The sequence below is a fragment of the Pongo abelii genome, chromosome 14 (assembly GCF_028885655.2).
Source record: "Pongo abelii isolate AG06213 chromosome 14, NHGRI_mPonAbe1-v2.0_pri, whole genome shotgun sequence".
NCBI lineage: Eukaryota > Metazoa > Chordata > Mammalia > Primates > Hominidae > Pongo > Pongo abelii.
This window is the reverse complement of record NC_071999.2, coordinates 20751439-20775788: the sequence shown is the minus strand read 5'-3', so window position 1 is coordinate 20775788 and position 24350 is coordinate 20751439. Positions and strand designations below refer to the sequence as shown.

Sequence of the window (24350 nt, the reverse complement as noted above, 5' to 3'; positions counted from 1 at the left end):
TACTCTTGGCCCTGTTAGGAGAACACTCTAACTACTGGCCCTAAACCTTTAGTTTGGGCCAGAAGAACTCAGCCTTATCCACTGACACTTTTCTCCCACACCCAAGCCCAAAACAAAACAAAACAAAACAAAACAAAACAAAACAAAAGATAGTCATAGACCCTAAGCTGAAAGTGATAGGTGAATTTACTGAAGTGCAGCCCTAATCATGCCATTTCCATGCTCAAAATCCATACTATGTCCCCACTGCCAATGGCAAGAAACTAAACGTTTCAACCTGGCACTCAAGAGCCACACTTTGACTTTTCCAACCTTCTCTTCCGCTATGTGCATGCACACATCCCATACTCCAACACATTTAGACTGTGTGCCCTTTCCCAGCCTATGGACACTTGATACCCTCATGCCATTGCTCATGCCCCTATTCCTAGAGTCCCTTTCCCTTCTCAGCCTGAAGTAGTCTCTTGCTTTTCCAATTCTTAGAGCCCTTTGTGTTTCTTTTACGGACTACGTCACTTTGCATCATTCTCTAGTTATTTGAAGTGGTGACTTCTGTATCCCCTTTAAAGGCAAAGCCCGTGGCTTACCCATCTTTCCACCCTTTTCTCATAATATCTTTTTGTTTGTAGTGAGTGCCTCCTATGTGTTAGTTGTATTAATTTCTACTACAAGTCCCTGTTGTTTTAAGTTGTAGGAGAAGGAAGCGTGGGAGCACAAGCAGCTTGAGGGCCCTGGTGGTTTACAGCCCTTAGGGAAAGGTGGAGAATCTAGTGGCAGAAGCTAAGGGGATGCTAGATAGAGCTCCTTCAACAACTCTCCCCACACATGTGCCCATCCCCATTTCTTCTGCAGTCGTGCATAGTTTCCCTAACTTTAGTCCAGAACTAGCACACCAAAGGCTGCAACTGAATCTCTTCTGATTCACTGAAAAAGCAACACAGGGACTCAGCTGCACGTTTGAGAGCTGTGTTGGCAAGACCTCAGGATAGAGTGCCCTCTGTGTCTGGTGGTGATTCTCAGACACCATCACATTCTGATCCTGCATTGTGGGCCATTCTACTGACTACATCTACTCCTAAGTTAAGGACTTTCATGAGCCTGTCTCATGACTGGCCCTTTCTAAAGGGAAGTATGGCAGTTAGTTACTTTAATGAGCATTTCCCAATGGGTAAGGAACAGTCTGTGAACTTATGAGTTTTGTTTTGTTTTGTTTTTAATTTTTGAGACAGAGTCTCGCTCTGTCGCCCAGACTAGAACGCAGTGGTGCGATCTCAGCTCACTGCAACCTCGACCTCTTGGGTTCAAGCGATTCTCTTGCCCCAGCCTCCCAAGTGGCTGGGATTATAGGTGCCCATCACCACGCATGGCCTGTTTTTGTATTTTTAGCAGAGACAGGGTTTCACCCTGTTGGCGAGGCTGGTCTCAAACTCCTGACGCCAGGTGACCTGCCCACCTTGGCCTCCCAAAGTACTGGAATTACAGGCGGGAGCCACCATGATGGCCAACTTTTGAATTCTGAACCAGTTGATTGAGTACCAGAGCTCTTCAATACCTTGAAGAAAGATTCAGGGGAGAGCCTTGTGAACAGCTTGTCCCAGGGAAAGGACAAGGCTAAGAGAATTCCAGGGCTTCCTTGAGAAAACAGAATTGAGGAAATGCAAAGTGAAGAAATTCTAGCTGTCAGGAACAAGAGAATGACGGGAAACCTGCTACTGAGGTTTGGAGGTATTCCTCTGGAGTTTTCACTTATACCATTCCCCAGGAAGCTGCTCTTCACCAAACCACAAGCCTTCCTCTAACTCAGTCATAACTAAGCTTCTATCTGGACACTAATGATGCTGTAACTGTTTTGTTGTGCTTCTGATTAGTTGCCCTCTCAACCATAAGCAGCCTATAAACAGGGCCTGGCTCCATCCTTGTTACTTCCCCATTGCACTGAATTCAGTATTTTTCCCTCAAGGTAGATAGTTGTGGGGCAGCATCCCTAAAAATGTCTAGTTATATAATGGCATCCAGTAAATGTTTTCTTAATTACTTACCTCCATTAACAAGCTTTATGCAAAAAAAAAAAAAAAAAAAAAAAAAAGGAATGCTGACTTTAGACTTTTCATCTCCACTTAAAGGAAGATTTCTGTTGCTTTTCAGAATAGATATGTTGGATATTTTGCACAAGTGAAACATCTCTACAACTGGAATCTCCCTCCAAGACAGATACTGTTTATAAAAAGATTGATTATTTATTCGATTCGTGGTAAGTGCTTTATGTATAATTGAAGAATTGGGCAGGAGGGCCAATGTCCCCACTCTGGGAGAGTTTTGCTCATAGTTATATATGCAAATGAGCCTAACTCATACCTGTCTTTTTACATATCCTCACACAGGAACTCCTCCTCATGTATGTCCCTCCTCCTGCAATTGCCCATGGATTGCCAGCCCTTCGATGTTCTTCACTTTTTCTTTTCCATCACCAATTTGGGGGACTTCATCCTCTTCCCATCTCTCCTGTTCTCATTGCTCCTCTGGTCTCAACCCAGGGTGGACTTTTCCGGGCAGAGGAAGCCTCTGATGAGGGAGGAGGAGGACCCATGTGCCTTCAAGCCTGCTTATTTCTCAGAACCACCTCTAGTTCAGAGTTTGCCTTGGTGGAGGTGTCTCCGTATAGTATCATTTTCTCACCTTCTTTTAGAGGCATATTTTTTTCTCATCACCCTGGGCTCTCCCTTTCCCCTCTCTCCTCCATCTGTAACCCTCTCACTCCTAGCTTACACTCAGGGGAGGCGGGAAAGCAGGATGTGTCTGTGTGGAAGGGATGGGGCCTCACCACTCCCACTGCCAGAGAGGTAGCAGGGAGGCGATGCTTCGGAACCCCTAAAGCAAACCTCTTCTAGCAGCCAGCTTGTGGACCTGAGATGGTGCCAGTGCTGGGTGCTCTAGGTGCCATGGGGCCAGGATGCTGGTGTCCACACAGACAGCCTGGTATTTTTAGCCTTCTGAGTTTAGTTCTACATTTCACTGATTTCTGGTAGACATCAATAGAAAGAAGTTCTGCACCTGGAATGGGAAAGAGGAACTGAGGCAAGAAACTGTGATTTCTAATGACAAATGAATATCATGGTGTTAGTGAAAACAAAATTAAATGAAAAGAAAACAAACAGCATATCAGATGAGCAATCAAAGATAATTAATACACTAGTTTATTAAAATATTTGTTTTAATTCTCTACCTTTAGTTTTGTGAATATTTAAATTAAAATTAATGTAGAGTTGAGAGGAAAGCAATAAAAAAATTAATTGGCCGAGAAACCAAGTCTTTGAGGAAACGCTAAGGGAAGTGGGTCATTTGAATTGGAAAAAAAGGAACAAAAAAGCCTTTGTCTGTAAATATATACGGAACACCACGGGAATTTTTGGATATAACTATCCTATATTTTTATAGAGGTTGCATCAGGAACTGGCCTTAAAGTAGGACCAAAGTAGTTAAACGACAGTATTTATTATTAAGAATCATTATGATTAGAAGTCTGAAGAAAGCAACATATTAGCAAGAAAGGTTGCAAGTCACCTTTCCTGAATTTTCTTTTTCTTTTGTTTTTTTGGAGACAGAGTCTTGTTCTGTCGCCCAGGCTGGAGTGCAGTGGTGTGATCTCGGTTCACTGCAGCCTCTGCCTCCCGGGTTCAAGCAATTCTCCTGTCTCAGCCTCCCAAGTAGCTAGGATTACAGGCATGTGCCACTATGCCTGGCTAATTTTTGTATTTTTAGTAGAGATGGGGTTTCACCATCTTGGCCACGCTGGTTTAGAACTCCTGACCTCAAGTAATCCACCCACCTCGCCCTCCCAAAGTGCTAGGATTACAGGTGTGAGCCACCGTGCCTGGCCTAGCTTCCCTAAATATTTTTTCTGGGAAGATAAAGTGATGGGATTCTAAGTCTTTGAAGCTGAACTATATGTATTTTTTTCTCTTCTCTCATCTTATAAAATCTGCTTTAGGAGACAGAACTGGGCTTGAAGCCTTGTCTTTCAAAGACAAAATCCATGCAAGACCAAATAAGTAACTATTGATACATTGTTAGCTTGGATAATTTTTTCTCTTTTTAATCCATGATGTTAATTGGTGAGACGTATTGATGTTCACACTAACCAACCTAACTTTTTAATTTCATTTTGTTGGAACAGGTGATGTATGTGATCTAGAAGTCCAAATAGTAATGGAGAAAAAGGTTGTCTTTTCCAGTACTTCATTAGGAAATTGTTCGGTAAGAGAAAACATGTGAATTGAAAAAATCTGATGTTTGTTTTAAGGCTGAATGTCAAACCAGCAATGTTCACCTCCCTAAACTATCACTCACCATAAAGAGATTCCATAACGCTTTCTGGTTACCATCCAACTTGGTGTCACTGGGTTTAGATGCAAACCAGAGATAAATTAACCTGTTTGTTCAAAACAGTTTTTTCAGGGTGCTTTCCAGAATTTATTTGTGGTCAGTGTTGCTTTGCCTTTCACACTTCCACAAACGCTGAGCATGTTCCCAGGAATATATTAAGGATTTTAATTTACATATCTGGTCATTTTTAGCCATATTCTCTTCTCAGTCATTTGATCTTTTATTATATAGCACTGATTCTAAAAGTTTAGTGTGCATGAAAACCACTGAGGAGCTTGTAAAGATTTACATTCCTAGGTTGTACCCCCGAAGTATGATTCAGGAAATCTGGAATGGGGCCCAGGAATCTACAGACTTAGCAATGTCCCAAGTGATTCTAAGTCAGAGGTTCTGTGGGCCGACCCTGTGAGAAACAATGCAAGAGTGAATGAACTGGGGAGGAACCTCTTTATCCAAAGCAAAAGGGACCTGGTAGTCAATGTTTTGCTACAGTGAAGAAATGCCTGAAACTGTATACCTTTTCTGAAACAGTAAGAAAGCATCCTTCATGGTCTAATAACCATAAACTTTCAGAATTCCTACCCAGGACTTTGTCTCAAATTCTCCTATTACTAACCCTATTCCCTGCCACCCCCTCCCCACTCTGCCCCCGGCTTTTTTGGCCTCTCCCGACTGAGGGCATTCACCCAGGCCTGACCCTTGGCTTTCTGTTCTTAGCAAATGCTTTATTCTTAAAGGATGACCCATTCCCCTTACTTCAACTGTTACCTGTTCATTTACTGAACAGCTATTTATGAGCACCCACTGAGTTGTAGATGCAGGAGCTACCACATGAACAGTTTCCACTCCAGCTCAAATGCATTCGCCAGTCTGAATTATCAAGGAGCTTTCTCTCTGCCTCTGCAAATGGCACCAGCATTCTTCCACTCATGCCTTGGGCTTTGATTCTCTTTGCCTCGACCCCTAAATCCAGTTAGTCATCAATCTCTGTTGATTATGCCTTTGACAGTTTTCTATGTTCTCCTTCCTTTCTGTTCTCACTGCCACTAATTGTCCAGAATCTCCTTTGCTCGTGCCTAGATTTCTGCAGTGGTCTCCTTACCCTTTCTTTCTTCTTCTATAATGCAATGTATAGAATCCTGAAATATGCATCCTGAAATATTGCTCTCATTGTGAAAAATTGTAGGTAGAGCAGAAGACACACTGTGTGCCCGTAGTCAGAGCCAGTTAACACCTTTGGCTCAACATCCTTATCTGTAAAATAAATATCACATTCAAGTGTAATGGGAATTAAATTAGATAATATATATAAAGTTTCTTTGTAAACTATAAATCACTAAATAAGTGTTATATGTGATAATTATCAGGCCTCTTTGTCACATAGGAAATGCTCCACCATATTTTTCAACAACTTCTGTCTTATTTCCTTGGCTCTTGAGCTCTGAAGATATAATAGCCCTAACGTAATACCTGAGCTTTTTTCCATCAGTAGCTTGACCAGCAGACTTCATTCCAAATCAACTGGGTCATCCCTTTTGGCTCTTGGAACACAGCTCTAATTTAGTTAGTTAGTTAGTTGGTTATTTCTTTCTTTCCTTCCTTTCTTCCTTTCTTTTTTTTTTTTTTCTTGAGCCAGGGTCTCATTCTGTCACCCAGGCTGTAGCACAGTGGCATAATCATGGCTCACTGCAGCCTCAACCTCCTGAGCTCAAGCAGTCCCCCAATTTTTTTATTTTTTGTAGAGGCTGGGACTTACTATGTTGCCCAGGCTGGTCTCAGACTCCTGGGCTCAAGCAGCCTATCCACCTCAGCCTCGCAACATGCTGGGATTATAAACATGAGCCACACTGCCCGACATTGTTTGTTGTTGTTTTTCCAATTTTTTTTCTTTTTCTTTTCTTTTTTTTTTTTTTTTTGAGACGGAGTTTTGCTCTTGTTGCCCAGGCTGGAGTGCACTGTCACAATCTCAGCTCACCACAACCTCTGCCTCCTGGGTTCAAGCAATTCTCCTGCCTCAGCCTCCCAAGTAGCTGGGATTACAGGCATGTGCTACCACACCTGGCTACTTTTGTATTATTAGTAGAGACGGGGTTTCTCCGTGTTGGTCAGGCTGGTCTCAAACTCCCGACCTCAGGTGATCTGCCCACCTCAACCTCCCAAAGTGCTAGGATTACAGGCTTGAGTCACCGTGCCTGGCCCATTTTTCTAATTTCTACTTTGTGTCATTGCTGGTCTTTTTCCCTCCGTTTGGACTAGATTCTATTTTCAGAGCTCTTCTTCCTTTATCTAAACTGCTTCATGCCCAATTCAATTTCTACCTCCTTAATGAAATTTTTGCATTCTGCACCTTCTGTTAACTAGCCTCCAGTAGTGCATAATAGCACACCCAGTCTTTATCATACTGATTATGTACCATTCTACTATTGTTTCTTAAGTGTACAGCTCCCTGAAGGGGCCAACTGAGTCTGCACCTACTTTTATGTTTTTCACAGGGTCTAGCATAGACCTTTCTTATTGTGGGTGCCATTATTTCTATGAGAATGAGACAAAGAACTAGTACAGCTTCAAAGTCATTCATTGCAAAACTTGAGCTATCTTTGGTCACTCCATCCAGCAGCCTGCACTGGTCAAGTTCAAAGATCCCATTGACAAACACAAGAGTTCTGATAAAACATGATGAGCAGGGGGACCCCACTCTCCCCCTCCCTTGGGAGGGGCATGCAGGCCCAACCCCCAAGTGTTACAGACCCCCGTTGTTATTTTTTAAATTTAGAAAATAAAAAACCATGATAAGTTATGCATTGCTTTTTTGAATGTCAATGCTAGCTTTAAAATTGAGCTTCTTAATGTATTCTCAAAAAAGGCCCTAACACATGAAAATCAAATGACACACATTAAATAATAATATTTAATTGATTAAAGTCTAATGGAAAATTCAATACTTTTTAAAAGTGCGGCACTTTTGAAAAGTGCCTCATGGCCGGGCACGGTGGCTCATGCCTGTAATCCCAGCACTTTGGGAGGCCAGGGCGGGTGGATCACGAGGTCAAGAGATCGAGACCATCCTGGCCAACATGGTGAAACCCCGTCTCTACTAAAAATACAAAAATTAGCTGGGCATGGTGGCATGTGCCTGTAGTCCCAGCTACTTGGGAGGCTGAGGCTGGAGAATCAGCTGAACCTGGGAGGCAGAAGTTGCAGTGAGCCGAGATCATGCCACTGCACTCCAGCCTGGCGACAGAGTAAGACTCTGTCTCAAAAAAAAAAAAAAAAAGAAAAGTGGTTCATGATAACCCTCAAACATGTTGGCCTTTAAGACATAAAAAACAGGCTGGGTGCAGTGGCTCATGCCTGTAATCCAGCACTTTGGGAGGCCCAGGGGAGTGGATCACTTGAAGCCAGGAGTTTGAGACCAGCCTGGCTAATACAGTGAAACCCCATCTCTACTAAAAATTCAAAAATTAGCTGGGTGTGATGGCATGTGCCTATAGTCCCAGCTACTCGGGAGGCTGAGGCACAAGAATCACTTGAACCTGGAAGGCAGAGGTTGCAGTGAGCCGAGATCACACCACTGCACTTCAGCCTGGGTGACAGTGAGACTCTGTCTCAAAAAACAAAAAACCAATGAAAACACACACACACATAACAGTATTGCAACTAGAAAAGATTATTAATAATTATTTATGCATGTAGTGATTGGGCTGTGAGACCAAAAGTACTTGATAAATACAGGAAGTCATGATAAGTGAAAAGGACCTTCATTGTTATTATCTAGGTTTATAGTTCTTAATTCCATGTGTTCATTCATAGATATCGCATGACATTGAAACAGACAAAGTATTAATTGATGTATTCGACGGTCCACTTCTGTATGATGATGTGAAAGTACAGTTTTTCTCTTCGGTGAGTAATCACAAAATAGCCTCTGCCATTGTTCTTGTCTGGTCTAATGATTTTATTTAAGATTTGCTTTACTACAGTTCCCAACAAAGGAGGGTTAAGGGGAGGAAAACAATAAATCAGATCTATAACAAATTTTTTTAAAAGAGCATATGTAATTTAAATAATTTTTGTTCATTTTTTTCTAAATTGTAAATTTTCTAAATTTTTCTAAATTTACATGTATTCTCAAATACAAAAAATACAAAATAAACACAAAAAAAGTGAAAGCCAAGACGCTAAAAAAAAAAGAACTCAAAGGTATGTTTTACTGCATAGCAATGATTCCATTTTGTTTTGCATCTTTTTTAAAAAATTAAGAAATTGAGACAGGGTCTCACTCTGTCACCCAGGCTGGAGTGCAGTGGCATGATCATAGCTAACTGTAACTTCAACCTCCTGGACTCAAGCAATCCTCCCACCTCAGCCTCCCGAGTAGCTGGGAGCACTGACTGGAAAGAGAGTTAGGTTTGGGTGACTCAGTTGGGTGAAACACAGAGAAGGCAGCACAATACAACACATGAAATAACCAAAGCAGTTTTTTATTAATTCCAGAGAGAAGAGGGCAGCACACTTCGCAGGGCCGACTGGAAGGGGGAGCCATCCAGGAGACCTGTGCTCGACTGATGGGTGGGAGCAATAGCGAGAGAGAGGGAGGGACCTGAGAGTGGAAGCCTGTGTTGGGATGTAAGGTGCTACCTGAGCAGGTTTCCTGCGGGGAAGTCTAATTTGGTTTAACACAAGCAGCCATGAGTCTCTGCTGTGACTGAGAGGTGGTCACTGTATATCCATGTGGTCCCTGCAGAGTATGGGGGTCTGTGGGGTGAGTCAAGTAGGTTATATCTAGCTGTCCCATAGTGAAGGTCATCAGGAGAAGGTTGTATAAGGCAGATATCAGGATCACTCATATGGAGAAACTGGGAGGAGGTGAACTGGAAACTGCTGAGGGTGACTGAACCCCGCTTCTGATATCAGAAAATCCAATTTATAATTAAAAGGGATGCTGAGGCAACAAAAAAATTATAAGAATTCACTACAATGTAGTTGGGTATATATAGGCATAGGTCTTTAGTAGCGTCTGTTTGGCACTATCTAAACCAGATTCAAATAGCAGCATTTAAATTAAATACCTATCATGGGAAAAATACTATTCCTTGAAAATTTTGATAGAAACAGCAAAAGAATGCAATAGCATTTTCTTAAAGCCTCCTCCTTTGTGTCTTGAGTGTATTGTTATAGATTGCAGAGTGCTACCTATTTAATGGTTATAATTGTTTGATAAATATATAAAGGAATAAAGAAAGGAACTTTAATTTCTTTGGAATGATTAGTTCTTGGTGTCAGTTTTACTTTGAAATTTTTTTTTCTTTTTAGAATCTTCCTAAATACTATGACAATTGTCCATTTTTCTTCTGGTTCAACACATCTTTTATTCAAAATAACAGGTATGAATATAATATAAACCCATAGAAACAGCCTAATCTTCAATGTCTATGTATAAGGTGTAATGGCAAGTCTTTTGCTGGTTGTCATAAACTTAATTTATAGAAAGCAAAAAATCCTTGAACCACCATTGTTCCTTGCCTTACTCCTCTTACTTTGGTTGTTTTAAAAATACATTTGGTCTTGAGACCCACTGTTGCAGTATCCTCAGGGTCCATGCCATAGGACTGTGTTATGAGTTCAAAAGTATTATCATCAGATCTTAAGTGTGGTAGTAAATTCTTCTTGGAGAAGTTCAATATGAGGCTGCTCAGCACCTTCAATATGTCAGGTCCCTGTCAGTAGGTGCTGATTTACCAATGACGAATCTCCATCACCTTTTGTGCTAAAGTAAGGCAGGACCTAGGGAGGCTTCAGCTAGCTGAAAAGCTGACTGACACACTTATATCTAGGAGAAGTTACAAGACACAGTATTAAGGAATACAGCTAAGAAATATCATAAAGTAATGGTCTATTTAAATAGCCATTCAAATGTGGCTTTCTAATAACTGAATTGGGAAACCTTTCTGAAAAATTATTAATTGGGTTTGGAGATTATTGTTCCAAAAACACCTTCTGCCATATTTGGAAACTCATTTCTCAGTCTAGAAGTTCTCCACTGTAAGTAGCATTTGTTTTGTGATGGTGAAAAATTGAGATTTTTTTTTTGTATCAACCATACCCTTCAATACAAAAGGACAGAATATTTTGTAAATGATTTAGGTCAGAGTTGAAGAAGTGGCTGTGATTATGTGTGGCATGAATTGGTAGTTATTGTTACATCCCATCCTAATCTTTTCTTCAAATGTGAACTGGATCGAATAACTCTGTAAGTTCAGCAAGGCGGCAGGAAGTTAAACCTCTGGTCTACACACTCGCCATGCAAGACATTTAATGGATTTTGATAGAGTCAACTTTGGATTTGACGGAAATTTTTACAAGTTTTTTTTTTTGGATGCATACAAACAATAAGCTTTTTCTCTTAACATGAGCAAAGTCCCTCAAAAAGTGAGACCTGGGTGGAGCTTCATTTGATGCTGCTCCTCAAAAGGGGTTCTTGCTAAAGGATACCGTTTTTTTTCCTTTAAAACACTGTGTTCATTTTGGAGAAGTGATAAGCTAGATCACTTTTATTCTTACTTTTATATAAATTTCTAAAGATTTCTGTAACATTTAAATTTACATACTACTTGGTAAAGCTGTTTTTGTTAGTTATGAGATTGTTGTTTAGCCAAAAATGCTAACTTCTATCATTTAGAACACTAGGCATAAATGGGTTAACCAATTTGTGCCTAGTGTTCCATTATTGGAACACTCAGCATGTGGGAGTTATATCCTACTGCTCAAGGTCATTTCCAAGGTCTGATTGTAAAAATTCAAAAAATTGCAACCTCACACATAAATTAAAAGAGATATAGTATTTTATTACTGGGTTTTCATTCATGTCTACCCTGATATCTGTCACATAGAGAAATTTAGATATTTTATTAAACTTGGATGTCATTAATTCCATATAAAGCAATGCTAAGAGTCAGCATGTGTTACTGATGTGTTGCTGAAGATTAAGGTATTTTTAAGTCTCAATAAAAAGGTGGAAGGAGCCAACTGAGACACAAAAAAGGGGCTGGGGTTCTATTCATGGTGAGGTTCTTTTTTTGTTTCTTCCAGCTCTAACGTGGGTACCCAACTGTGTGGCTTTTCGGTGAGCCCCAATATAAAATGTAATAATTTTTTTTTCTATTCTTAGGCTTTATCTACCAAGAAATGAATTGGATAATCCACATAAACAAAAGACATGGAAAATTTATCCATCAGAATTTGCCGTGGAGATACTTTTTGGCGAGAAATGACTTCCAATGACATTGTAGCTGGATCCGATTAAGTATAGCTCCCCCTTCCCCTTCTGGGAGAGAATTATGTTCTTTCCAACCCTGCCACATGTTCATATGTCCTAAGTCTTCCTTGATGATGTATCTATATTTATATATGTTTATATATGTTCTTCATAAATCTATTAAATATATATAGATAAAATGTCAGTGTTTTTCTTCTTTTTTGAAGGTACATACTTCACAGTTTCCATCTTGTATTTACATAAATTTGGAACACAGCATGCAGGAACATCAGGCATCATTTTGAAGAACTTTGAAATAGAACTTTCATATCAAAAACTTGAGATATTTAAAAATTGTGATTCCCTAACACCCACTTACTTACATATTTTTGGTCAAGTATTTATTCTCTGCTTTGGTTCACATTTGTAATTTCAGATTTATTAGCAAGCTAATTTATATATTTTTCTTCCCCTTCATTTACAAACTGTCTGTTAACAGATTGGCAACCAAGACTAAGTTTTAAATCCAGAAGAGAGAAATGTTTCACACAAGCAGTCCCCCAACTCCCAACACACACTCTCTTTCATTCTGAGCATTAAATAGGTAGCTTACTTTAATTACACACAGACGTGGGGGTTGGGGTAAGAAGATTGTGGTAAATATGAAGATAAGTAATCTTTGGTAACTTCTGCTTTTGTGTAAAATTGTAAATGAAGTCAAAAGAAATATTCTTAGAGTAATCTAGGTGTATTATTTTGAAATTCACTACTCCTGCTCACAACCAACTTCACCTAAGCTTGGGGGAACTCTGAAGGGAGGTTATCTCTGCGTTATAAACAGTGGTTAGCCTTATATCTACAAGAAATCATTCTTATTTCCTCTTTGGTGCTGGGTGCTACTTTTTTTTAACAAATTTTTTATTTGTATTTTTTATTTTTTGAGACAGCATCTCACTCTGGTTGTCGAGACTGGAGTGCAGTGGTGTGATCTTGGTTCACTGCAACCTCAACCTCCCCGGCTCAGGTGATTCTCCCACCTCAGCCTCCCGAGTAGCTGGGACTATAGGCGCATGCCAGCACACCCGGCTAATTTTTTGTATTTTTAGTAGAGACGAGGTTTTGCCGTTGTTGCCCAGGCTGAGCTCAAATTCCTGAACTCAAGCAATCTGCCTGCCTCAGCCTCCCAAAGTGCTGGTATTAAGGCATGAGCCACCACGCCCAGTCCGTGGGTGTTACTTCATTAAAAATACCTTTATTGCCACTGTATCTTCAGGCCATGATTGTCCTTGAAAATGTTCTATCTTGGCCTTATTGAAATTATTCTTATTTGAATGATTTTCCTTTTATTGGCAAGGCCCTCAACAATCTAGACCAAGATGAGTTCATCAGGAAATGAAAGGTAACAACTAATAAGACAAGTGTCACTGCTAAAACACGATATACTCATTCCTGAAAAACCTGGCACCTACAGAAAGGACTAAAAAAAGCAGCAGTTCATGAAAATACGGGGTTTGAGAGTCCAGGGCAAACCTGTCCGGCATAGCAACTTTCTAACCAATGCACTAACCGCTCGGACCACCCACATCAGCAGCTCAATGTCGGGAGTTTGCCATAGAGCTTTTTAATTTTTGAGTGGAAATAGAAAAATACTTGCTAGAAGGGCTGTGGGTACCCGAGTGGCACAGATGAAAGGAGAGCCCGGAGCCATGCTGGGCATGGACGGCAGCAACCTGCCAGGAGCCAAGAGCCCCACTAGGCTGGTGAGCCGCCTCGCTGTGGGTGACTTTTTCTCCTCTAAATAGTCCAAAAAAGGTTCCAACTGCCCGTGCAGCAGCCCAACTAAGGCCTTTTTCCTTTACTCCCCCTGATCTGGCTCCGCCTTTGAGGAAAAGATCATAGAACATGCTTTCAAATTCCTTTCATGTTAATATTGTACCCTGCCATTCATATGACAGAAACGTGTAGGCACAACATAGGTTATACTATTTCCTTTAAAATTCACACAGCAATAATCTACAGAGGGCAGATTATGTCCTGGGTTTAGGTGAATAGGGAGGAAAATACTTAGCTGGCTCAGTGAAGAATAAGATCTGTCTTTTTCGGTACTAGAAATACAGTAGGGAAGGAAACCCCCTTTTTTATTTTAAGAATTCCCCTTTTTGAAATAAGGAGATTACCATTAAGGTTTCTCTTCCCCAGACCTCCAAGACCCACCAAAATTTCTGGAAATTATGAGTTGTCACACTATTCTGCTTTTACTTATTCAAAGAAAACTCATTTAAGGCCTCTTCAGATATTGCTTTCTTAGAATGCAAAATGAATGATCCTTTGAACAACTCAAGAAACTTAGATCAGAATGATCCTCATGTCTTAAAATTTTAGCTTTAATTTTAAATATAGGGGGTATGTGTGCAAGTTTGTTACATCAGTATATTGCACCCCGGTAGTGAGCATAGTACCCAATAGGTAGTTTTTCAACCTGCACCCCTCTCCCTCCATCCCCCTCTAGTAGTCCACAGTGTCTATTGTTCCCATCCTTATGTCCAAGGGTACCTGTTGTTTAGCTCTCATAAGTGAGAATATGTGGTATTTGGTTTTCTGTTCCTGCATTAATTTGCTTAGGATAATGACCTCCAGCTCCATCTATGTTGCTGCAAAAGACCTGATTTCACTTGTATTTATGGCTGTGTAGAATTCCATCGTGTATATGTACCATATTTTCTTTACCCAATCCACCACTGATGGGCACCTAGGTTGATTCCATATCTTTGCTATTGTGAATAGCACAGCAATGAACATATCAGTGTGTGTGTCTTTTGGTAGAATGGTCTTTTTTCCATTGGGTGTATATCCAATAATGGGATTACTGGGTCGAATGGTAGCTTGTTTTAAGTTCTTTGAGAAATCTCCAGACTGCTTTCCACAGTGGCTGAACTAATTTACACTCCCACCAACAATGTATAAATGTTCCCTTTTCTCTGCAGCCTTGCCAGCATCTGTTGTTTTTGACTTTTTATTAATAGCCATTCTGACTAGTGTGAGAGGGTATCTCATTGTGGTTTTGATTTGCACTTCTCTGACAATTCGCAATGCGAAGCATTTTTTCAGATGCTCATTGGTCACTTGTATGTCTTCTTTTGAGAAGTATGTGTCATGTTCTTTCCACATTTTTAATGGGGTTATTTGGTTTCTGCGTGTGGATTTGTGTAAGTTCCTTATAGATTCTGGATGTTAGACCTTTGTTGGATGCATAGTTTGCAAATGTTTCCTCCTGTTCTGTGGGTTATCTGTTTGCTCTGTCGATCATTTCTCTTGCTGTGCCAAAGTGCTTTAGCTTTATTAGGTCCCACTTGTCAATCTTTGTTGTTATTGCAATTGCTTTTGGAGACTTAGTTAAAAATTCTTTCCCAAGGCCAATGTCAAGAAGGGTATTTCTGAGGTTTTCTTCTAGGATTTTTATCACTTGAGGTTTTACATTTAAATCTTTAATCTATCTCCAGTTAATTTTTGTATATGATGAAAGGTATGGGTCGAGTAGCATTATTCTGCATATTGCTAGCCAGTTACCCCAACACCATTTATTGAATAGGGAGTCCTTCCCCCATTGCTTGTTGTTGTCAGCCTTGCAATATCAGATGGTTGTAAGTGTAAGGCTTTATTCTGGGTTTTCTATTCTGTTCCATTGGTCTATATGTCTGCTTTTGTACCAGTACCATGCTGTTTTGGATACTATAGCCTTATAGTTTGAAGCCTCTGGCTTTGCCCTTTTGCTTAGATGTGCTTAGGCTATTGAGGCCCTCTTTTGGTTTCATATGAATTTTAGAATACTTTTTTCTAATTTTGTGAAGAACGACATTGGTAGTTTGATAGAAATAGCACTGAATCTGTCAAATGCTTTGGGCAATATGGTCATTTGAATGATACTGATTCTTCCAATCCATGAGCATGGAATGTTTTTCCATTTAATTGCGTTATCTCTGATTTCCTTCTGCAGTGTTTTGTAGTTCTTGTAGGGATCTTTCACATCCTGTGTTAGCTGTATTCCTAGGTATTTCATTTTCCTTGTCGCTACCGTAGATGGGATTCTGTTCTTGATTTAACTCTCAGCCTGGACATTATTGGTGTATAGAAATGCTGTTGATTTTTATACATTGATTTTTATCCTGAAACTTTGCTAAAGTTGTTTATCAGTTCTAGTAGCCTTTTGGCAGAGTCTTTGGTTTTCTGGATATAGAATCATATCATCAGCAAAGAGAGATAGTTTGACTTCTTCTTTTCCTATTTGGATGCCTATTCTTTCTTTCTCCTACCTGAGTTCTCTAGGTAGGACTTCCAGTGCTATGTTGAATAGGAGTGATGAGAGTGGGCATCATTGTCTTGCTCCATTTCTCATGGGGATTGGTTCCAACTTTTGCCCATTCAGTAGGTTGGTGGCTGTGAGTTGGTCATAGATGGCTCTTATTATTTTGAGGTATGTTCCCTTGATGCCTAGTCTGTTGAGGTTTTTAATGTGAAGGGATGTTGGATTTTATCAAAAGCTGTTTCTGCATCTATTGAGATGATGATATGGTTTTTGCTTTTAGTTCTGTTTATGTGGTGAATCACATTTATTGATTTGCGTATGTTGAACCAGCCTTGCATCCCTGTACTGAAGCCTTCTTGATTGTGGTGTATTAACTTACTGATGTGCTGCTGGATTCTGTTTCCTAGTATTTGGTTAAGAATTTTTGTGTCTACATTAATCAGAGTAATTGGCCTGAAGTTTTCTTTTCGTGTGTTTCTCTGCCAGATTTTGGTATTAGGCTGATACTGGCTTCATAGACTGAGTCAGGGAGGAGCCCCTCATCCTCAGTTCTTTGGAATAGTTTCAACAGAACTAGTACCAGTTCTTTGTACATCTGGTAGAATTCAGCTGTTGCTTCATCTGGTCCAGGGCTTTTCCTTGTTGGTAGATTTTATATTAATGATTTGATTTTGGAATTTGGTATTTGTCTATTTAAGGTTTCAATCTTTTTCTAATTCAATCTTGGGAGATTGTATGTTTCCAGGAATTTATCAGTTTCCTCTAGATTATCTAATTTGTGTGCATAGAGTTGTTTATAGTATTCTCTGAGGATCTTTTGTATTTCTGTGGGATTGTTTGTAATGTCATCTTTGTCATTTATGATTGTACTTATTTGGCTCTTCTCTTTTTTTCTTTGTTTAGCTATCAGGCTATCCATCTTGTTTATTTTTTGAAAAACTAATTATTGGTTTAATTGATCTTTTGTGTGGATTTTTGCATCTAGTCTAAAAAAAACAACACTTCAAAAAGCACTTCATGCAGTGCTTCTCTAATTTTAGTAATTTCTCTTCTGCCAGCTTTGGAGTTAGTTTATTCTTTTTTTCTAATTCCCTTAAGTGCAAAGTAGGAATGTTAATTTGAGATATTTTGAACTTCTTGATGAAGGCATTTTAGTGCTATAAACTTTCCTCTTAACACTGCTTTAGCTGCATCCCAGAGATTCTGGTATGTTGTGTCCCTATTTTCATTAATTGCAAAGAATTTTTTTATTTCTGCCTTAATTTAGATTTTCACCCAGGAGTTATTCAGGAGCAAATTATGTAATTACCATGTATTTATGTAGTTTTGAGAGATCTTCTTGATACTGATTTCTATTTTTGTCTCACTGTGGTCAGAGTGTGTGCTTGGTATGATTTCAAACTTTTTGAATTTATTGAGGCTTGCTTTATGGCCAAGCATGTGGTTGATCTTAGAATATGTTCTGCGTGCACATGAGAATGTATCTTCTGTGTTTGTTGGGCAAAGCATTCCGTAGATGTCTATCAGGTCCAATTGGTCAACTGTCAAGTGCAAGTACAGAGTTTGTTAGTTTTCTGCCTCAATGATCTGTCTATTGCTGTCAGTGGGTTGTTGAAGTCTCCTGCTGTTATTGTGTGTCTAAATCTTTTTGTAGGCCAAGAAAAACTTGTTTTATGAATTTGGGTGCTCCAATGTTGGGTGTGTACATATTTAGGCTAAGTCTTCTGGTTGAATTGTGTCCTTTATCATTCTATAAAGAATGCTCTTCTTTGTCCTTAATTTTTATTGGTTAAAAATATGTTTTACTTGGACAGGTGCAGTGGCTCATGCCTGTAATCCCAGCACTTTGGGAGGCCGAGGCAGGTGGATCACGAGGTCAGGAGTTCGAGGCCAGACTGACCAACATGGTGAAACCCTGTCTGTACTAAAAATACAAAAATTAGCCAGGTGTGGTACTGCACCCCTGTAATCCCACTTACTCGGGAGGCTGAGGCAGGAGAATTGCTTGAACCTGGGAAGCAGAGGTTTCAGTGAGCCGAGACTGTGCCACTGCACTCCAGACTGGGCAAGAGAGTGAGACTCCATATTTTAAAAAAAAATCAACCACTTAGAATAGTACACACATTAAGCAGATCCTACATCTAGAATGGGTTAAGCAACCATTTGTAAGCATCTTCATGAGAAATGATCACCTCTGGGTTTTTCTGGTAATATTTGAAATAAACATGGAACCAAACTGTATTTCCCTCAACACATAACTGTCCAAATTGCATGCGCAAGTAGAGGTTTATGTAAAAGCCCTGACAGAACTGTACTCAGTCTTTTGAATTAGGTGCATAAGGCTACTGACCACTCTCTATTTTACCAAGGGAAAGAGCAGTGACTTCTCTATTTCAGTACAATTATGGGCAGAAATGAGATGATGCAAAATATAGGTTCTTCCATACAATTTAAGATGTAGGGTATACGAGAAGACAAAAAAGCAAAATTCCCAAGAAATCAGAATAACTTCACACTGGTCTTGTACTACAAGAAACCCTGAGATGAACTGTAGTCCTCAAACACCTGTGCTTGGCTCAGGCCCTCCAAGACACTTCAGGATGCTTCCAACTAGCTCATCATCAACTTCCTGCTATATTCGTAGGCCAAAAAGAGTGCTCCATTGTCAGGGAATGCTCGGATCATAGTAGGTTTCAGTCCAGAATATAAGGCCGTTATTCCTAGAAGACAAAAGGTCAAGCAAAGACTGCAACAATCCCTCCTTTGGGGACACCCACGCAGATGCATAGCACAGGTATATTTACACATGCAAATCCAGACAAGAGTGCTAAAAACCAACAAGTCATGGAAGGACGCATTCCCAGCTTTCCCTAAATAGACCAACAGAAACAAGGACAAGTATCAGGTCTCCTGGTGAAACTGACTGATGCTCAGGTAACATACCCCAATTCCATGCTTGGTTAACTCTTAGCATATGGATGGGGCAGAGTTGAGGCCTGAGATGGCCAGACAGATGCAACCAGGGAGACAGAGGTGGCCTCAGCTTTGCAGCTTCACCTGGGCAGTGGCAAGAGCACCAACCTTGAGGTTGGAGACTGGTTTATAGTATTAGTATTGCCCAGGGTGGTTATGAAGATTGAATTAGATAAGGGAGGTATAAGTACTTTGTAAAACTTCACGTTATACAAATTTAAGGGAAGATTACTATGAGTAATAGACAAGGTATCTGCGCTCTATTTGGGACACAAAGTTTCTGTGTTACTGTTCTCTTTCTTTTTACAATCAAAACAGAGAAGTTCATATCTCAGATTTTAAGATGTATACTAGATGCCGGAAAAACAGGTGTTTATTCACCTTCATTTTTCACAACATTTATAAAGGCTCTGATAAATCCTGCCTGTTTTCCAGACATGGAAAGAACTTGAATTCTGGATTTGATACAATCCACTGGATACACCACAAGCCAGAGGCAAATCCCGCCAACTCCCTCCACCACTTAACATGAAAGGGACAGGGCCTAGAGAAAAAAAAAATAGCAAATGGTATTTTATCTCAAGAACAGCTGATGTGACATTTCCAGAGGTCAATGTAGTAATGGCTGCAGGTAGGTGAAAATAAAAATGCTAATGCTGCGGAATAGAGTTCTTTGTGGAAACTGTCAAAGCTCTTGTTCCCAGGCTCTAAGAACACAAGGTTTTGCTTGGTAGCCCAGGTCTACCCCTGGGTCTTGCCAAGTACAAGAAGCTCTAGTGAGGGTTGTATTTTGTTTGGTCACTGAGGTGTCGAGGGCTGGCCCACAGGAACCAGCAGGCCTCCAGCTGAGTGGCAACCCCTTACGGTGGGGAGAAAACAGGCCAAACGCAATCTACGTCTTTTTTTCTTTTTTCAACTTTCTCATTCATAAGTATTTTAAAAGCCCTGATTCTTCCTTTACCATGTTTTTATTAAACATAGCAGGCAAGTCTGGGAGCTTGTCTAACCCCAGAATAGATTCAACATGCTGAGGGAGATGGTAAGAATAGACAAATACATTTGCATTCACAGCAGTGGGGTGTGATGGTGTTTGCTCCCTGCAGGTATGGTTTCTGTAGATTCTCTGCTCTTTGTGCTCTCCTCCCCACATTGGTGGCTCCATCTGGCACAGGGAAGCTTCTGGATGCCAGAAGGTAACATGTTGGCAGGCAGTTGATAGCACCCCACCCTCCAGGCTTGATAATTTCCTTAGGAAAGGGGCTGAAGCAGTATATCCCAAACTTTCTTACTGGAATAAAGTTTGTTAATTTTTCTAGATCTATTTTAGAGAGAAGAAATTCAGAAATGACTTTCCCAGTTGGGGAATCACCTATAAATAATCTTGAAATAAGCTTAAAACTTGGTAATCTCAGTAGTGTTTTGAGAGCAGTGAAAACCATGGTTCTTTGTAGCTTATCATGTTTAATTGGTTGGTACAACTGCATGCGATGTTTGCGTCACATGAGTGAATGAGTTTTTCTTCCCTGATTCCCTGTCTTCTCTCCCCATTTTGTCTTTTGCTAAGGAAACTGAACTGAACTGAAGTCCAGGTCTTCTGTAATAGAGTGTCTCTCCTTCAACAGGGAACAACACTATAGTCGCCCGTGGTTTGGCTTCTGTTCAGTCTCCATCGTGGCATGCCACACTCTCCTGGTTTGGGCCCTGCTCGTTTCTTTACTGCCTTCCTCCCTGTCCTTTTTGTGCTGGTAGGTCATCCCATTCATGCACAGCCCTCCTCGCTGTCTACACTGTCTTCTTGGGCAATTGTATCCAGTCCCAAGCCTTTTAAAAAAACAAGCTATCCCCATCCTGGTGGAATTCCTGCCTATAAAAGGGCACACATTCAGACCTCCAGGCATCTCCAGCGAACACTGCTATGCACAAGGAACCGAATTCAGTTGTGTGGGACCTGCAGCTGCAATTGGGTTTCAAACTCCTATTGCTGATGATCAAGTTAAATAAAATATGAATGTGCTGGATTGAATGCTTTATTCAGCTTATCTGCATCTAGGTTATCTAAATTACTCACCCACTTAAAACATTCTGTCACCTCTTCTCTTGGAATAATTAATTATTTTAATGTAATTCAGATCTCATTTTATCCTAGCCCAGCAGTACCTGGGAGAGAATGACTCAATCATAGTAAAATCATATTAAATTATATTCCACTGATTCAGCCTCCCGAGTAACTGGGATTACATGCATGCACCACCACATCTGGCAAATTTTTGTATTTTTAGTAGAGATGGGGTTTCACCATATTGGCCAGGCTGGTGTTGAACTCCTGACCTCAAGTGATCCACCCGCCTTAGCCTCCCAAAGTGCTGAGATTACAGGCTTGAGCAACCTTGCCCAGCCAAAAGTAAACTTTTTAATTCTATCACAATATGTTCTAGATCTTTGACAACTGAAAGACATAAAATGTCAAAAGGTGAGACTCTGTCATGTGGCTAAACACCCTCCTACTGCAGAGACAGAACTGAGCCCAAGAGCATTCACATGGTGAGAGGTGGTCAGGGGCAGGCAGATGGTTGCACCATTCTCAGGGTCAGCATCCTCCCCAGTGTGACACGGGGGAGGGGAGGGGGAATGGGGCCTGGGAGGCTGTAGCCTAAAGGCACACAGTGGGCAAGAGACTACTGGGCGGGCCCCTGCCAGCCTTCAGTTCCCTGAGCGTCGGGTGCCAGGACGCTCCTTGTGGGCTCTGCCCTGGGAGAAGTGCCCTTGCCCAGTGCTCCTTATCAGTGTCTGTGACGCGCTGTCTCCAGTCCTCCTCATTAGCATACCTTGGCCGACCTTTGGCTCATGGAAAAACACTTTGCTCTTCTCTGAACAATTTCTTTTTCACAACTGAGCAAATGACTGATGAGGTGACCACACTCATGACCATACTCATCTGTTGGTGGTGGGTCGGGGTGGACTGGGTGAGGACAGCACTGGGCAACACTCCTTCTGGCCTCCCCACTGCAGGGAGCCGCAATTACTATGCGAGTCCTATGGGAGGCCAGGGTAGTCCAGGGTTTCCCTTTGGGCAATCAGCATTCCAACCGCTCCTCCTACTTCTGGCCTCTGGAGAACTAAATTACCACCATGCACCTCCCATTCTGCCTGTGCCTCAGCCCGAGGGTCCTGCTCTTCCTGCATGTTCAAGCTGATCTTTCTAGGGAGTAGACTGCACTGTGCCAGCACTACCCCCTTGTCACAGGCAGCACCTCCCTGTGCCGGGGGAGCCTCAGTCTGCCCTTGGGCTCAGGCCCTTAGGCTCAGGTTAGCTGACATTCCCAGGAAATCCTACAACTTCTCCTGTCCTTTCATGGCTGTAAGACACAGTCCATCATCAGTTTCATTGTAAAAGACACTTCTAAAGAGTGTCCTCCTTTCTTTCCCAACACTAGCAGGGACAGTAAGTGGTGTTTCCTGGGAGATGCTATGGTGTTATTTTTGCACTACAAGGGCTCTGAAGACTGCCAGGCTTGAAGTGAAGAACCACGTCACCTGCCTATCCCAGCCAGGTGGCAGTGGACAAGGGGCTTCACCTCTGAGCTGTTTTCCAGCTGTACTGGGCACATGCCTCCCCTCACCCTGACTTGCAAGGTGGTAGCAATAATGGACACTCTTCTACCTTCTGCCACACTCTGAACAATACTACACTTCCGTCAAATGGATTCATCCCAAAGGTAGAGCCCATCGCTTCTGGAGGGAGAAAGGTAATGTTTTCATACCACTTTCATTTGATCTCATTTAGAAGGTACTTGAGGAACAGAGAAGATTGGGTTTTCTCTGGGATTATACTTAGGCATTTCTTAATGACCGGGACATGTTCTGAAAAATGTGTCATTACACAGTTTCATCATTGTGCTATCATAGAGCACACACACCCGACCCTAGATGGCATTGCCTACTCCAAACCTAGGCTGTATGGTATGGCCTGTTGCTGAAGGCTACACACCTGTACAGCATGTTACTGTACTGGATACTGTAGGCAACTGTAACACAGTGGTATTTGTGTATCTAAACGTATATAAACACAGAAAAGGTATAGTAAAAGATGGTATAATCTCATGGGACCACCATCAGATACACCATCCATCACCAACAGAAACATGGTTATGAGGCACAGGACTGTACCTGCAGCCCCTGCCATGAGGTCAATGGCAGCCTGGATAGGGGGATTGGACTTCATGTTTGTCCACTCTTCTGCTGGTCTCATGGAAGGCAGCTCTCTGGAGCTTATGACAGGCACCACATATCCCTTGGGGGAGGCAAGAGTTCACCATTAGTCCAAGTCTGCAGCCTCCCGTTCTCTAGGCCTGCAGCCAAATTACTGGACCTAAACTTCTGGGAGCCATGAACTGGGCTCTACATTGTTCCAAAGGAAAGGGGCTCAAGGTATCAGTGCAGCTTAGCAATTGTCCCCTAGAAAACTCACAGATCAAAAACCTCTCCTGCGTATCAATGCTACAGCCACCAGCAGCACTTCAAGTGACCTTTCTGAAAACTGAAAAAATGAACACCAAATAAGTAAGCCAACCACGGATGTACTAACCCACATCAGGCTTGCTTTTTTAGAGGCCTGCTCTGAGCCATCAACTGAACAGGCTCAGTTCTAAATCAGACAGCAGCCTGTGCTGGGTGCCTAAGGGGATGTCACAAGACAGTAGGTCTGGAAAGAAGCACGGGCAGCCGAAGGTGGGAGCTGCACCCCAGGATCACAAACGCCTTGGTGAATGCCTGCTCTACCTGCAGTGTGGCCCCTTTGGCCTCTTCAGCTGGAAGTCTTCATCTGTACAAGGTGAATAATAAAAATATTATAAAACAAAGGCAGTCACAAATAGCCACATTGGTGTTGAGGTGATCAAACCCAACACCAGGCCGTGGGGGCTACAAAGTCTGGTGGAGTCAAAGGAATGAGACAAGACAAGCTAATAGTACATAAAGTGGGTCCGGGGGCCAACGCTAGTATAGAGGCTGTGAAGGCCCTGAACTCTGGAAGCCCACACCATTTACTGGTGATTAAACAAAGAAGCAGGTGGTGAGGAAGTGCTGGTTGAAAGGAAGCAGTCACATCAAGTGTTTAGTTTATAGCTGTGTCAGTCTAGCATTTTCTTTGAAGCATATGGAACATGTTCTGCTACTCGAGATAATGTTGAACATTTCCTTCTGCCTCAAGATACAATCAATTTATAATCCTGGGAGAGCAAGAAGCAAGGAGCCAGCAAGTCTGGACACATTCCAGGGGTTTTATGTACTGAGTCCTGGATTCCATCCAAGCCACGAGGGGTTTTATGCCCTGGGCTTAGGTTGTAGTGCGGCGGGGCAGCCTTCCACCCTTAAGCACAGAGCCTGGTGTTCCATAGGCCACAAGAAGTTTTAAACTCTGGACCCAGGAAATGTTCC

At 41.5% G+C, this 24350-nt stretch overlaps 1 protein-coding gene across 1 annotated transcript in view; it reads left to right on the top strand.

The window, feature by feature from the left end:
* LOC134759923 (phosphatidylinositol 3,4,5-trisphosphate 3-phosphatase TPTE2-like) overlaps nucleotides 1-11838 on the top strand; it is a 129183-nt gene extending 117345 nt beyond the window's left edge. Inside the window, 6 exon segments of the mRNA XM_063715080.1 lie at nucleotides 2146-2251; nucleotides 4175-4254; nucleotides 8194-8286; nucleotides 9697-9767; nucleotides 11552-11646; nucleotides 11649-11838. Of these exon segments, the coding sequence (XP_063571150.1) occupies nucleotides 2146-2251; nucleotides 4175-4254; nucleotides 8194-8286; nucleotides 9697-9767; nucleotides 11552-11646; nucleotides 11649-11686 (483 nt within the window). The 3' untranslated portion in view covers nucleotides 11687-11838.
* Nucleotides 11839-24350: the final 12512 nt, after the last annotated feature.